This window comes from Candida albicans, chromosome 3 (assembly GCF_000182965.3).
Source record: "Candida albicans SC5314 chromosome 3, complete sequence".
NCBI lineage: Eukaryota > Fungi > Ascomycota > Pichiomycetes > Serinales > Debaryomycetaceae > Candida > Candida albicans.
In genome coordinates, this window is record NC_032091.1 from 172,465 (window position 1) to 187,273 (window position 14,809).

At 35.9% G+C, this 14,809-nt stretch overlaps 5 protein-coding genes across 5 annotated transcripts; 3 read left to right on the top strand and 2 right to left on the bottom strand. All coding sequences in view use genetic code 12, as the record gives it.

Moving 5' to 3' along the window:
* Positions 1-578: 578 nt before the first annotated feature.
* Positions 579-1,214, top strand: CSE4 (centromeric DNA-binding histone H3-like protein; the record flags this gene model as incomplete). Its single annotated transcript, XM_705552.2, has 1 exon — positions 579-1,214. One exon carries the CDS (start codon positions 579-581, stop codon positions 1,212-1,214), a length of 636 nt encoding a protein of 211 aa, XP_710644.1.
* A 1,637-nt stretch (positions 1,215-2,851) lies between these two features.
* On the top strand, positions 2,852-5,842 carry KGD1 (alpha-ketoglutarate dehydrogenase; the record flags this gene model as incomplete). Its single annotated transcript, XM_705554.2, has 1 exon — positions 2,852-5,842. One exon carries the CDS (start codon positions 2,852-2,854, stop codon positions 5,840-5,842), a length of 2,991 nt encoding a protein of 996 aa, XP_710646.1.
* A 317-nt stretch (positions 5,843-6,159) lies between these two features.
* On the bottom strand, positions 6,160-8,310 carry CAALFM_C300890CA (uncharacterized protein; the record flags this gene model as incomplete). Its single annotated transcript, XM_705555.2, has 1 exon — positions 6,160-8,310. The coding sequence occupies one exon, from the start codon at positions 8,308-8,310 to the stop codon at positions 6,160-6,162; it is 2,151 nt and encodes a 716-aa protein (XP_710647.2).
* A 353-nt stretch (positions 8,311-8,663) lies between these two features.
* Positions 8,664-9,545, bottom strand: AYR1 (acylglycerone-phosphate reductase; the record flags this gene model as incomplete). The annotated part of the gene is made up of 1 exon (XM_705556.2): positions 8,664-9,545. One exon carries the CDS (start codon positions 9,543-9,545, stop codon positions 8,664-8,666), a length of 882 nt encoding a protein of 293 aa, XP_710648.2.
* A 1,111-nt stretch (positions 9,546-10,656) lies between these two features.
* Positions 10,657-13,335, top strand: CAALFM_C300910WA (uncharacterized protein; the record flags this gene model as incomplete). Its single annotated transcript, XM_705557.2, has 1 exon — positions 10,657-13,335. One exon carries the CDS (start codon positions 10,657-10,659, stop codon positions 13,333-13,335), a length of 2,679 nt encoding a protein of 892 aa, XP_710649.2.
* Between the last annotated feature and the right edge of the window lie 1,474 nt (positions 13,336-14,809).

Genomic DNA, 14,809 nt, shown 5'->3' on the forward strand with positions numbered 1-14,809 from the left:
CAAAAATCTCAACAACTAGACAAACTCAGTTCTTTTTGTTTTCTCAAACATTTTTTATTCGAAAAAATTGACCAATTCCGGTTGAATAGGATGCAAAGAAACGAAGAATAGATAAGTGTCTTATTCAATCACAGACTGTTTTCAGAATCTCTCCAATATCTTGTCCTGTATTAAAACCCCATCTGTTAGCCAGCTTTTTGTTAAATTACCTAGCTTAAGTCACGTGATCAGGTTTGTAGTAATATCACGCGTACTGCATATTATAAAATGGCTGGCTTGTTGCTTGAACCAAAGAGGAAAAATTATTGAAACTAACCTAAAAATCAATACAAAAAAAAAATGCGAAGAAATAAATAATGTACAAAGCAACAACAACCCTTTTGCTTTGAAGTAATACTACTACAGGCATCGCATTCTGATAGAAACAAGAACCAATTGGGTTATTGTGTGTGCATTTTACCAATTATCATTTAGACAACAGTTACAACGGTGTGAGGGTTTTCATTTAGAATTAGAGTTTCCCTCAAATAATAGACAATTTTAAGTCTTGAGTATCGAATGTACAAACTATAAATACAATGGCAAGACTTTCAGGACAAAGTAGTGGCAGACAGACTGGCCAAGGAACAAGTGCAGAGGCTATACGACAACAGAGAGAAGAACTTAGAAGACAACGAGAATTACGACTACAACAACAGCAACAAGCAGAAAGACAACAACAACGACAACAATATCGTACCGAACAATCCCCAATTGTACCAGCTGCTACTTCCTCGTCACGATATTCACAATTTGGAATATATAGAAATCAACCTGGTGATGTAGTGGACACATTGGCATCATCGCTACCACGAAGAACGACAACAACGAGACCAGAGGTTAATCGAACAGTACCTCGAGTGAAAAAAAGATATCGTCCAGGTACTAAAGCTTTACGAGAGATCAGACAGTATCAAAAATCCACTGATTTATTGATTAGAAAGTTGCCCTTTGCCCGGTTGGTTAGAGAAATAAGTCTTGATTTTGTTGGGCCAAGTTATGGGTTGCGATGGCAGAGCAATGCTATATTGGCACTACAGGAAGCTCTGGAATCATTTTTGATACATTTATTGGAAGACACAAATTTATGTGCTATTCACGCCAAAAGAGTGACTATCATGCAAAAGGATATACAATTAGCAAGAAGGATCAGAGGACAGTCTTGGATATTGTAACACGATTTGGAATAGACTATTTGTTTTTCTCTTTTGGGATAATCAAGTGTAATTTTTATATTATGAAGTGTATATTAAATAGAGATGTATAATTATGCAAAGCATTGATTGCTGGGAATAGTACTAGCTTCTCTTGTTTGTGATAACTTCGGTCTCTGCATGATCAGCGACCCTGGTATAGTTTGCGTGAAAAGTTAGGCTAAGAATAAAAACCCAGAATTTGTTTACCATTTTCAATTTGTATCATAACTACGATTAGACAAGTCAAAGGATTTGATTTCCTGTGATGTTGACTCAAGAGAAAAATAGACTGCAAAAACATACGGCGAAAAGTAACCACAAGCAATCAATTTTACAATTAGCATACTAGTTTCTTTATACGAACCACAAATGACAAAAAGCTGTATTGCAGCAAATAACCTTGACCTAGGAACAAATTCTAGACAAATAAGAGCCGCATTTCAGTGGTTTGCAAATTCAGAAAAAGGGATTTTGGTAACAAAATAAAAATCTGCATTCACATTAACTATTCAATATCGAAACTAAAGCAAATGAGATATTAATCTGTCTTGTTTACAAGTGACTTAACTAAGGTGAAATAAACCTAAATCATTCTAGTGGCTTCTATTGAGAGGTACGGCAACGCTAATATAGTACTACAATTTTCTCCAGGTTTTTTCTTGAATGACCTAATGACTTGCATATTCTGTTATAACAGAATAAAAAATGATCAAGTATCATTCCCGAAAAAGATGCAGGTGGCAATCATTCAAAAAGTAATGTTCATGTTGCAAAATTTCATTTTTCCTTGGTTAAATGCAACTTTTTCTTTTCTTTTTTTTTTTCTGGAGTTCTCGGCCATTATTGGACCAATCAAAGCTACCCAAATAAATGAGACTGTTTTGTTCCCGAACTTATCATTTACTTCAGAACTAATTAATTGCAGACGTATTCTATTCCTGGTCAAACTTTTGCCACCTCGTCCAGAGCATTCAATAGCAATGGCACATCCGACATAACTTGAATGTCTTACAACTTAGAACAGTGATCTTAAGATAATACAAGGATCGGAGTTCACGGCAATAGAACGTTACAATCAAATTGCCTCAAGAATTTTTGACTGTTGCGATTTCCGTGGCTTGGGACCGGTTATTTAAATTTCTCCGGGGTTGACAGGACAGAAAGACAATTTTCATATTATTGGTCTCTAGTCAAGACAAAAAGGAAAAGGTACACCAATTCACAACTCGTCATTCCTTTCCTTCTAAACGTCTTCCCTAACTTCGAAGGCAAACGAAATGCTTGCTTATTTGTAGTTTCTTCAAGACAATAGTCAATCAAACTCCGGGATTTTTCAAGTTAATCGGTGGGGATGCGACGTGGGCACTTTAGTTTTATTTTTTGTCATTGTGCACATAAAAAACCTTTGCCCTTCTCTCTTTCTCTCTCCAACAAATAATAGAACAACAAATATAAAAGTAAAATTTTTAACCGATTCCCTTTCTATTTTTTTTCCCTTTTTTTCTAATTATCGTTTTTTGCTTTTCCTTTTATACAATTGTGATCTGGTTATCTGATAAGTTACTAGCCAGTCATCCACCGAGAGACTTTAAACTACAAATTTTATAAAATAAAAAATGCTTAGAGCTTTTAGAAGTGCTGTACCTCGTACACAGCTTTTAAAATCACGCTTAACTATTCCAAAAACTTCTGTTATTGGCAGACGTTATCTTGCTACCGATTCATTTTTGCAAGGATCCAATTCCAACTATGTCGATGAAATGTACGAAGCTTGGAGACAAGATCCTTCAAGTGTCCACGCTTCATGGAATGCCTACTTCAAGAACATTGAAAATGATAACATCCCACCATCCAAGGCTTTCCAAGCCCCACCAACTATTGTCCCAACTGTTTCAGGAGGTGCTGCTGGATTTTATCCGGGTCAAAGCCCAATCTCCGAAGACGTTGTTACCCATTTGAAGGTGCAATTGTTGGTTCGTGCTTACCAAGTTAGAGGTCACCAGAAAGCTAAAATTGATCCATTGGGAATCTCTTTTGGTGACAACACTACTGTTCCAAAAGAATTGACTTTAGACTACTATGGTTTCACTGAACAAGATTTGGCTAAAGAAATCACTTTGGGTCCTGGTATTTTGCCAAGATTCGCTCAAGGTGGTAAGAAGAGTATGACTTTGAAAGAAATCATCAACTTTTGTGAAAAAACTTACTGCTCCTCCTATGGTGTTGAGTACGTACACATTCCATCAAAGGAACAATGTGACTGGTTAAGAGACAGAATTGAAGTTCCTCAACCATTTAAATATTCTCCAGATCAAAAAAGACAAATTTTGGATCGTTTGATTTGGGCCACCTCTTTTGAATCCTTCTTGTCAAGTAAGTTCCCAAATGACAAGAGATTTGGTTTGGAAGGTGCAGAAGCCGTTGTCCCAGGTATGAAAGCTTTAATTGATACCTCTGTTGAATACGGTGTTGAAGACGTTGTTATCGGTATGCCACATAGAGGTAGATTGAATATGTTGTCTAATGTTGTTCGTAAACCAAACGAATCTATCTTTTCCGAATTCACTGGTTCTAAAGAATTTGATGAAGGTTCTGGTGATGTGAAGTACCATTTGGGTATGAATTATGCTAGACCAACAACTTCTGGTAAACACGTCAACTTGTCTATTGTTGCTAATCCATCCCATTTGGAAGCCGAAGATGGTGTTGTTTTGGGTAAAACTCGTGCAATTCAACAATACAAACAAGACATTGGTTCTTTCAAAAAAGCAATGGCTGTCCTTTTACATGGTGATGCTGCATTTGCCGGACAAGGGGTTGTTTATGAAACTATGGGTTTTGCTAACTTGCCAGCCTATTCTACTGGTGGTACTATTCATGTCATTGTGAATAATCAAATTGGTTTCACCACTGATCCAAGATTTGCTAGATCAACCTTGTATCCATCTGACATTGCCAAAGCCATTGATGCTCCAATTTTCCATGTTAATGCCGACGATGTGGAAGCTTGTACTTTTGTTTTCAACTTGGCTGCTGAATGGAGAGCCACTTACCACACTGACTGTATCATCGATGTCGTTGGTTACAGAAAGCACGGTCATAATGAAACTGATCAACCATCTTTCACTCAACCACTCATGTACCAAGAAATTGCTAAAAAGAACTCTGTCATTGACATTTACGAAAAACAATTAATTGACGAAGGTACTTTTACTGCTGAAGATATCAAAGAACACAAGCAATGGGTTTGGAATATTTTAGAAGACAACTTCAAGAAAGCCAAGGAATATAAACCTACCTCTAGAGAATGGTTGACCACTCCTTGGGAAGATTTCAAGTCACCAAAAGAATTGGCTACTGAAGTCTTACCACACTTACCAACTGCTGTTGACGAAGCTACTTTGAAAAAGATTGGTAATGCCATTTCCGAAACTCCAGAAGGATTTGAAGTTCACAGAAACTTGAAACGTATTTTGAATGCTAGAAAGAAGAGTGTTGAAACCGGTGAAGGTATTGATTATGCTACTGGTGAAGCTCTTGCTTATGGTTCTTTGGCTCTCGAAGGATACCATGTTAGAGTGTCGGGTCAAGATGTCGAAAGAGGTACCTTCTCTCAAAGACATGCTGTTTTGCACGATCAAAACAGTGAATCTGTGTGGACACCATTATCCAACTTGAGTGAAGATCAAGGTGCTTTCAATATTTCCAACTCTTCCTTGTCAGAATACGGTGTTTTAGGGTTTGAATATGGTTACTCCTTGACCTCCCCAGATGCTTTGGTTGAATGGGAAGCTCAATTTGGTGATTTCGCCAACACTGCCCAAGTTGTCATTGATCAATTCGTCGCTGGTGCTGAATCGAAATGGAAACAAAGATCTGGTGTTGTTTTGTCATTGCCACATGGTTACGATGGTCAAGGTCCAGAACATTCCTCATCCAGACTCGAAAGATACTTACAATTATGTAATGAAGATCAACGTTTCTTCCCATCACCAGAAAAATTAGAACGTCAACATCAAGACTGTAACATGCAAGTTGCCTACCCAACCACCCCAGCCAACGTTTTCCATCTTTTACGTCGTCAAATGCATAGACAATTTAGAAAACCATTGATTTTGGTCTTCTCCAAATCGTTATTACGTCATCCATTGGCAAGATCTAACTTGTCGGAATTCACCGGTGACTCACACTTCCAATGGATCATTGAAGATGTTTTGGGTGACAAATCGGAAGTGAAGAGAGTTGTTTTATTGACTGGTCAAGTTTATGCTGCTTTGCACAAAAAGAGAGCTTCCTTGGATGACAAATCAACTGCTTTCATTAAGATTGAACAGTTGCATCCATTCCCATACGCTCAATTACGTGATGCCTTGAATGAATATCCAAACCTTGAAGACTTGGTGTGGACTCAAGAAGAACCATTGAACATGGGTGCTTACAACTTTGCTGCCCCAAGAGTGGAAGCTGTTTTGGGTGAAACTCAAAAATACAAGGACTTGAAATTGAGATATGCTGGTAGAGATCCAAGTGCTTCTGTTGCTGCTGGTTCTAAGGCCATGCATGTTGCTGAAGAAGAAGAATTCTTAGAAGAAACCTTTCGTCAATAATCGCCCAGAAGTAAATTTTTCTGAGGCATTTTTTTATTTTTATTTATTTTGTTTTTTTAACTTTGTTTTTAGTTCTTTAGTCAGTTTTTGAAATAAGGATTAAAAACTACGAAGAACGAAGGAAAAAGAAAAAGAAAAAGAAATGTTTTGAACTGACAGTACCTTATATAAATGTGTATCTTATAAGTTTTTGTGAATTTCCAAAAGCTTTTTGTTTGTTCATAACTATTCATTATAGAAATTCTATGTTTTATTTATATTTGTATAAAGAAGAGAGTAATATTGTAAAGAATACCTGTAGTGTGTTACCAGTAATTTTACAATTTGTTTTCGGAAACTCTAAATAAATCACACAAGTGATCTACAACACCCCAACCATATCCATTAGCAAACCTTCTCCGAACTACGATGTTATTATGTGCATCTGGAGGTAGATTAACCAAAACTTTTCTCCAGCCACACGCATTATGATATTTATCAGCTATCTGTTTCTGCTTCTCTAATTTCCATTTACTGTGATATCTCAACAAAACTGATGCAAACCATTCTACCTTCAGATGTTTGTTGAGGTTACCTTCTTCTTGGGATGATTTATTGAATTGATAGTACTTGTCATGGAAAATAACATGCTGTCTCAGCTCGGGATTTATCAAAAACTCATTGGAAGGGATGGGGCATATAAGTGTATTGATTGCTGATTCTATAGCAGATGCTCTTGGTGGGACGACTATAGTTTGAGAATCTTGGGTTGAATTAGTTTCCTCTGACTGGAATGAGTGATCTTCTGGTAAGACATCGTTAAACACATTATAATCAGTTCCTCTTACGCTAAAATTTTTATATTTTCTCTGTCTTTTCGTTAGCTTGGGTTTGTGATTATTGGAATTATGCTCCAGGAAATTCAAGTTCAAGAATTCTTTATATTTGCTGATGACATGGTTCTTGCCCATAGTCTCTGATGATTCAGTTGACTGGGAATTATCTGTAGACTTTGCTGCGTCCTGTATGTCCTGAACCATTTGATTTGCTTCTTCGGGTACTTCCAGTACAGTATCACGACTACGGTTCACTTGTATTTTGTGGTCAGCTTCTTCTAGTTCAGGGTGAACATGCATGTGCTTACTCTTTTTCAATTCAGAAACGTCTCCTAATGCTTCATAATCTAAATATAGCAAAGCAGAAGTTCTCAATGGTACTATCCCATCATTCATAGCATTTGCATACACAACCAATTGTTCAAACTGTGCCAAAAATTTTTGCAAAGGATCTTCTGGTAGAGTTTCCAAGACAGGTTTGAATGAATCTCTCTTTTTAGACTCTCCAATGCTTATATCACTCCATGCAGGCAATCGTTTCAGTAAGGTTAAATCCCGACCAGTCTTGCCAAGGGTACCCATATCCAACACCCACGATATCAAAAAATTCATTTCATTCAAAATTCCTAAAAATGGGGAAGCCATTCCAATAAAATTAACTGGTTTGATTCTCATTCTCTCAAAATAATCTGGCCCTTTAGTCATCAAAATGTACTTGATGGCATATAGCTGTACCACTCCTCCTAAAGAATGGCCAATAAACGAGATCTTATCATACTGATAGAGTGAATTCTCAATTAAATCTGTAATGTAATTAGCAACGTTAGTCCCCAATTTTTTGACCCCTCTTTCAGTACGTCCAGCGTTATATCTATAGCCCCTAACCAAAATATTTTCCTTTACTCTAAGCTCCAATTGATCCTTGATATACAACATATCTGCAGTCAAGTTTGAAAAAATTCCGTGTGTAACGATAACTAAGTGAACAGGCTTTTTGGGATCTTTTGGTTCGTTCGACCAGATGTCATCTGTAGTCAATTTGCTTACTTTAAGTTGTGTATTGTAAATTTTATGAGAATCATTATGAATTTCATCTATCGCTTTGTCCACAATTGTGGGCTTTGTTCCTTCATTCATATCTATTTTTGTTCCCAAACTGGTGAGAGTTTGCTGTATTATACTCTGCCCTAATTTCTTCATGAAATGTAGGTCATCTCCTATCATGAAATCGTAGACAACCTCTGTTTTCTTAGTGATTACAATTTGTGAAACAATTTCAATTTCCCATTGGAAAATATCGTATCCTTTATCATCCTTTCCCTTTAAGGAATTTGAGTTTAACAAAAGCGACACATTGAAAGCTTGGTTTGGCTTGATTTGATTCTCAAACACAACTTCTGTATTTTTCTGGACATTTTCAGGATGGAATGGTTTACGTGGATTATAATTGCATGGCACTACGTGACAATACAAAATGAACGGACCACTCAATAGATGGATTGCTCGGATACTCGATTTTTCGATATTTTTCAAACGGAAATATATACGTTTAATGGTGGGGTCTAATCTTGTATATTCTATAGTATACCTAGCAACACCCCCAATTCTCAAACTATCTTTATCTCGATACCATAATGAAGGATGAGCTGCCATTGAGATATGTGGGTATGTCTGCAGTCTGTGTTAGCTAATGATGAAAAAGAAAATGTGGAATTATTAGTTGTGAAATATTCACATGTAGTTTTTACAGTTTTTTTTTCTGTTATTGTTTTTCTGTTTCTTTTATATTGCTGCCAGTTGGCTTTAGTTTTGTGGTCTTGGGTTTGCGGCAGGTTCCCGCAGAGGGGGGTCCTCAAGTTATGGCGGAAAAGAGGAGTATTCATTTAAATCGTGTTCTATTATAGTATATAACATGTGACAACGACGATAGATCAAGTATTTCCGCTACACACACTGGTATTACTTACTTCAGAAATAATAAACTGTTTAGAAGGTACAGTTACTCGCTAATTAACTTTCTCTTTCAGATACTTTTCATGCAAGTACTGGAACACACTGTTCAACTTAAACTTGGAGACTAAAGCTGCCTCTACTATAAATCTAGGAACAAAAGTTAATACGAAACTCAAAAATGTACTCATTGTGCCACGATAAATGTTCAAAGCACCACCCAAGTTAGCACTTTCAAAATCAGTAACAACTTTTTTGGCATAAACCTCTGCCGGCATTGGTTTGTTTCGAGCTGCCATCTGTCTTCTTTCATTGAAAGCTTCCTGGATACCTGGCACATTGTAAATAGAAGACTCTGGTAAATCTCTCTTATCTTCAATGTCAGTTTTGACACCACCTGTCACAATGTTGATGACTTTAACACCAAACGGTTTCATTTCTAATCTCAAAGTTGCAGCATATTGATGAATGGCTGCTTTGGAGGCAGAATATATACAAGAAAATGGGAATGGGATTATTCCACTAACAGACCCTGTAAACCCAATGACACCTTGAGCGTTTATTATCAATGGGACCAATTCACGAACAGTTCTAATAGCACCAAAGACGTTAACTTCAAAACATTGTTTCATTTGTGCATCAGTAACATCTGTGGCAGGGAAAGTACACGATTGACCAGCATTGTTGTATAAGAAGTCCAAATAATCTGCGCCAGTTTCTGATTCAATGAATTTTTTGGCGTTCTTAACACTCTCCAAGTCACTGACATCTAACTTGAAGATGATCACACCATAGTCGTCTTTCAATTTTTGCATTGGTTCCAATCTTCTTGCCCCAGCAAAAACTTTGTATCCTCTTTTAGCAAACTCAATTGCGGTGGCATAACCAATACCTGATGAAGCACCAGTAACTAATGTAACCTTTTGACGTTCTGACATGCTTAATATATACTCTCTGAATTGATAGAGTTAGTTTGGTGGTAGAGAAAAATGGAAAGGGTGATGTAAGTGAATGGGGCAACTCTATTGTATTTATATGTGTAAGAAAGATTTTTTTTTCTGGTCCATTTCAAGCCATTCTGTTTATGAAATACGAAGAAAAAATAGATAACAAAGAGGGGCGGATATATTGATTTTCATTTTCCATTTCACTTTTAAAGGGATTAACTTAATTTTTTTATGAAAGTTTGTTCATTATTATATAATAAATGAAAACCTTAATTGAAAGAAATGATGATGTTGGTTTTAGCTACCACGGCATGTGACATTTTCTTGACTTTATAAGACTGTTGAGAAGCTCGGTTTGACTCAACAACTCAACTATTCGATGGTAATCAAGAACATTCAAATCTTACTCGGATTTAGGTGAATAAATTGAATGCACGTATTTCTAATAGTACAAGAGGTGGATGAGATGTATTTCGATTTAGTTCCAATTGGATCCTGGAAAAATTAATTCAGCGTTGGCAGAGTTTGCATATGGTATGGAACATAGTAAAACAAGCAGGGTATCAGAATTCGTTTCACGGTGCATTCTATTCCGACTTCAAAACTTGCAAAGTTTGCAATAAGTATTATTATGTTTTAGGGTCGCAGAATTGAACTGTCTATCCATGCATTAGGAATGTTTGTCTATTTGGTTGGTTAGTTAGGAAATGCTGGGATAAACAAAAAATTCAAATTCTTGTTTGAACATAGCTATAAGGGCCACTAAGTATTCATATTTAAATATCCCGTATTAAGCAAATGTGTCTACGATCTTGTCTATACTACTTGCGTGTGTGAATCAAAAAACATACTTTGAATTGTTGCTTACAAAAGATAGATATTTTCTTGCAACCAAAACTTCTAATCTGTGTTAAGTTGGATCCCATATCCATTTTACAAAGTCAGCCATATGTCGTCAAATTTTTTTAAAAATACGCAAAACAATAAGGGGGTGAGTTTATTTGGAAACACTCAATGTTCTGATGAAACTGGTGTGTCTTCTTTCAAAATACGACCATCGCCAAACATTGACATTGATAGTTCCTTGGGCTCAGAGTTTGAAATGGGCTTGGATTTTAACAAAGAAGATTTACATGAGAAATTTCTGGATCTGGTCTTTGAACCAAAGAAAAATGTTGATAAGTCTGAGCTCTCCTTGGTAACAACTTTCACGGAGTCGTCCAAATCAAATGAAACAAGAGCTAGTTTGAATTCTTGTACGGATGCCAGTATAATTGAGCACGAAACAGAGCCTGAAACTAAGAAGGGCTTGGATACTCGTACTCATAAGACAAATACATTATGTTTATTTAATCAACCAAAGTCGAATAAATCGAAAAAGACTGAAAATCTGACTTCAACTACAAAAATGGAAACCAAAAAACTTATTACACCAAGGGTTTTTGATGGTAAAACGACGATGCAGTTGGAAGAACGAAGCAAGGCTAAGACTATCAGTATTCTGCGTGAAGGTGTATCAAAAACTCAGCCACAGTCACAAATATCCAGCAACTTTCTGGCAGTGTCGTTTTCAGAATTAATCGGGCAGGTAGAAGCTACAAAATGCAACTTGGAAAAAGAATTGGATCTTACTCGAAGAAAGTTACTGAAGGTGGAATCAGAAAAACTAGAGAGGGATCAGAATATAAGAATCTTGACAGATGTGAATGCTCGAACTAAAAGCCAAGTTGAAGCATTGTTCAAACATGTAACTAGATTGGACTCTGATTTTAATGATTTAAGGCATGAGAAAGACAAAGCAGGAAAGAAATACCAAAAGATTAAGGATGACACAAATCGTTATAAAGCTAAAGTAGGTGAGCTTTCTTCTATCCTTGATGAATCAAAGCAAAGTTTGAATTCCATGAGAATGCAAATGCAAGTACATTTTAAGGTCAAAGAGTTGGAAATACAACAGAAAGATGTTCAGCTTGATGAGATATCTGGCCTATTGTCTGAGGAGAAAATAAAATTAGCTGAAATGCAAAAAATGTCATTTGACTTGTCACAATGGGAATCTAAAATGTTGGAAATGAACCAAAATTTAGCAACAGATATATCTGATCGGTTTTTTAACTCAATTAAACAGTTCATAGGATCCGAAAATTTGAACAACATTTTGGAAAGCAAGTTTCAATTTATTGAGAAAGAGTTTAAAAGTTTTTTGTCAAACGAAATCGGGTCAAAAGTAGCTGAGTTGGGAGCAGCTTCACTTGATAAAAATCAAAGATTAAGTGTTTTGGTAAGTACTGAATTTGAGAAAGCAGCTATGGCTGGGATTGAAAATCATGCAACAACTAGAGACTATTTGCTTAAACAATTTCAGGCCAACATTGGATTAATACAAAAAGGTGCTTTGGATGTCCAGGACGTAAGACTTGAATACGATCAAAAATTTAAACTGTTGGAGTCGAAGATTACTCATTTGGAAACAAGGAAAACGCAATTGGAGAGAGAGCTTTCTAGTCATAAAAGTTTATCACACGATAAAATATTACATTTAACTGAAAAGCTGCATGGATTACAAGAACAATTAGCTATTGCTAAACAAAAACTCATTGATTGTGATTCCACTGCAGAAAGACTGGCACTTAATATTTTACAAGCTCAAGAAGAATTAGAAGCAAAAAAGGTCTTGTTGCATGAAAAGGATACTAAATTTTATGAGTTGCAAAAGAATTTGGAGTTCCAACTGTTTGCCTTGCAGTCAAAAGTAAATGAAGAAAACAAGAACCGTTTATTCTTTATCGAATCGAGAAATTCATTGTCAAAAGAAGTTAAAGTCTTAGAGTTGGTTATTAAGAATCTTACCAGAGATTATGAAGCCTGTCAAAGAGTAAAGGCAACTGAAACTTTGGAATGTGATAAATGGAAGATCAAATACGATGACATGAAGGAGCAAAATGATTTGTTACAGGAAACACTAAGGAACTGTTTTGCACAAAATCAAGAATCAAATGATACTGTATCACAACTCATGCAACAACATGTGGAGCAGTTGAATACAATAAAGAGTGAATTGAATGCTGAACGCAAAAAAACAACAAGTTTGGAACAAACGAATTTGAAATTACAATCAGAAATAGAAGCCAAAGAGTTGTCCATGAAACTGGAAGAGGATATTAATTATTGTAAAAGGATGTTTGAAGTAGTTGGTGAAACTTTAAAGAATGAGGAGGCTGTAACTAAGGGTTTGGAAGTTCAGATCAAAGATATTTCAGAGTTCATGAAGAATAGTAATATGATCTATCAGCGTGACTTCAAAGATTTGTATGAAACTTTGAGTTCACTAAAATCACAATTAAAACATTCCATGGAAATATCATCCTTTAGATATGATAATAGCAGTACTTTGGAAGGTCCTAAAGTAAACACTGAAAGGCAAGTTTTGCTACCCCTGACAAACCAAAATCTTAGAGGCCATAAACCTGTGGGTGTCTCTGAACCGTCAACCAAAACAACCCAAAGAATTAAAAGTAGAAAGAAAATACCAAAATCTAAAGAATTGGATATCTCACAAGAGCCTTATAAAACACACAGGAAGCACACAAATATCGATTCAAACTTGGGAGCTAACCAATGCAAAGATACTATAACGTTGGCAAATCTGCTGGATCAAAAGGAATTGGATTTGAAAAGTAGGAGTTCTCAAAAGACTTTGAACAAACAAATTGCTGAGGATGTGTTTTCCCTCTCCCATATTACAAGTTCACCTCCTTCTAAGAAGTCCAAGAAAAAATGAAAAATGAACAAAAACCTATCCAAACGTAATTTTTTGCCATATATAGAAAAGTGGATCTCCATACCAATTGGGAAGGTAATTGAGAAGCTCTTCACTCGTACCACTTTTTATGCTAGCACAAGTTTTTTAGTCTCTTTTTTTTGTAAGTAATACTACATACTACATTATAACATGTAAGCATACGTATAAATAAAGGTGTCGCACAAAGCTGTTGCTGTGCATAATTATCCCACATAAAAGAATGTGGTGGTGCTTTGGAGGTCGCTAATTTGTGGGGTAGATAATAACCTGTTGATGGTGTTTACGAAATAAGTATCTAATTTATCAAGCACCTTTGTGTTATCGAGTTTTCGTGTTTTAAGTTGGGTGTGACATTCTAAATTCTTCTAACTGGGGCTACTGAAGAATAAAAATTTGAGGATTTTTGTATGACAACTCCTAGCATGACACACACACAGACTGGCAACACCACCAAGATGTTAAACACACATTGGTGGTTGTTTTTCCAATGTGTTGAAAAATAAAGTTTTGTCCGGGGTTGCTGTATTGCTTTTTTTTCTTCGGACTTTTTCTTTTAATCAATAGTGCATTTAAACAGCATACTGTGTCATTATTCTTTTTAGATACATATATTTAGATTAAAGTTGTAGTTGTGGTGGTGGTGCCAAACTTTTTGATGGGAAGCGTGTGTCCAATTTTCTTCTTCTGTTGTGGGGGTGTAGTCGTGTCTTGCTGCAAAATAAAACACCACTCTCTCCCCCACACTTGATTGTGTAACAATCTAAAAAAGTAAAATAATTTCACCTGAATAGTAGTACTTGTTTCTTGCAAAATAATAACCACAACAACAACATCGTATTGAAATGACTTCGTAGACAAATCAATTAAAAATGATTACTTTCTATTCCCTGTTAATTGAGTAGATATTTTTTTGTTAATTGTTGTAAGGTAAATTTGTAAATTAAATATTGCTCAAAACGCATAACCACCACAACAACCACCAAGAAGATGAGACGAGAAAAATTTTTAATAAAGGGAGCTCGGAGTTGACAAGAATTTCTTGGCCAAAACACAATAATAATAATTTCTGAAAAGAGAGGTTTCTATTATGTGATAGAAACTATTTTTTACTAACCGTTGTAATAAAAATATTGATTAGCCACTACTCTACTTACGAAATCATCAACCTAAAATCTTTTTCCAATGCTTTCACAACCATTTTATGATCTTGGTTTGGCCCTCTTTAGCTGCCAATTTCTATATACTGAGCATTCACTGGAATGTACGGTCTACAACTTTCGTTGAATGCACGTCTTTTTGTAGATAAGAAATCCATTGGCATTACTTGTGGCAGACATTCAGATTGCTCATTTTTCGCCAAGTACTTTATCAACTTCGCCCCACTTTGCCGCATAAAATTGTTTTATTTTTTTATTTTTTGCAGTTCTTTCTCGTGGTTCAAGTATCAAAAAAC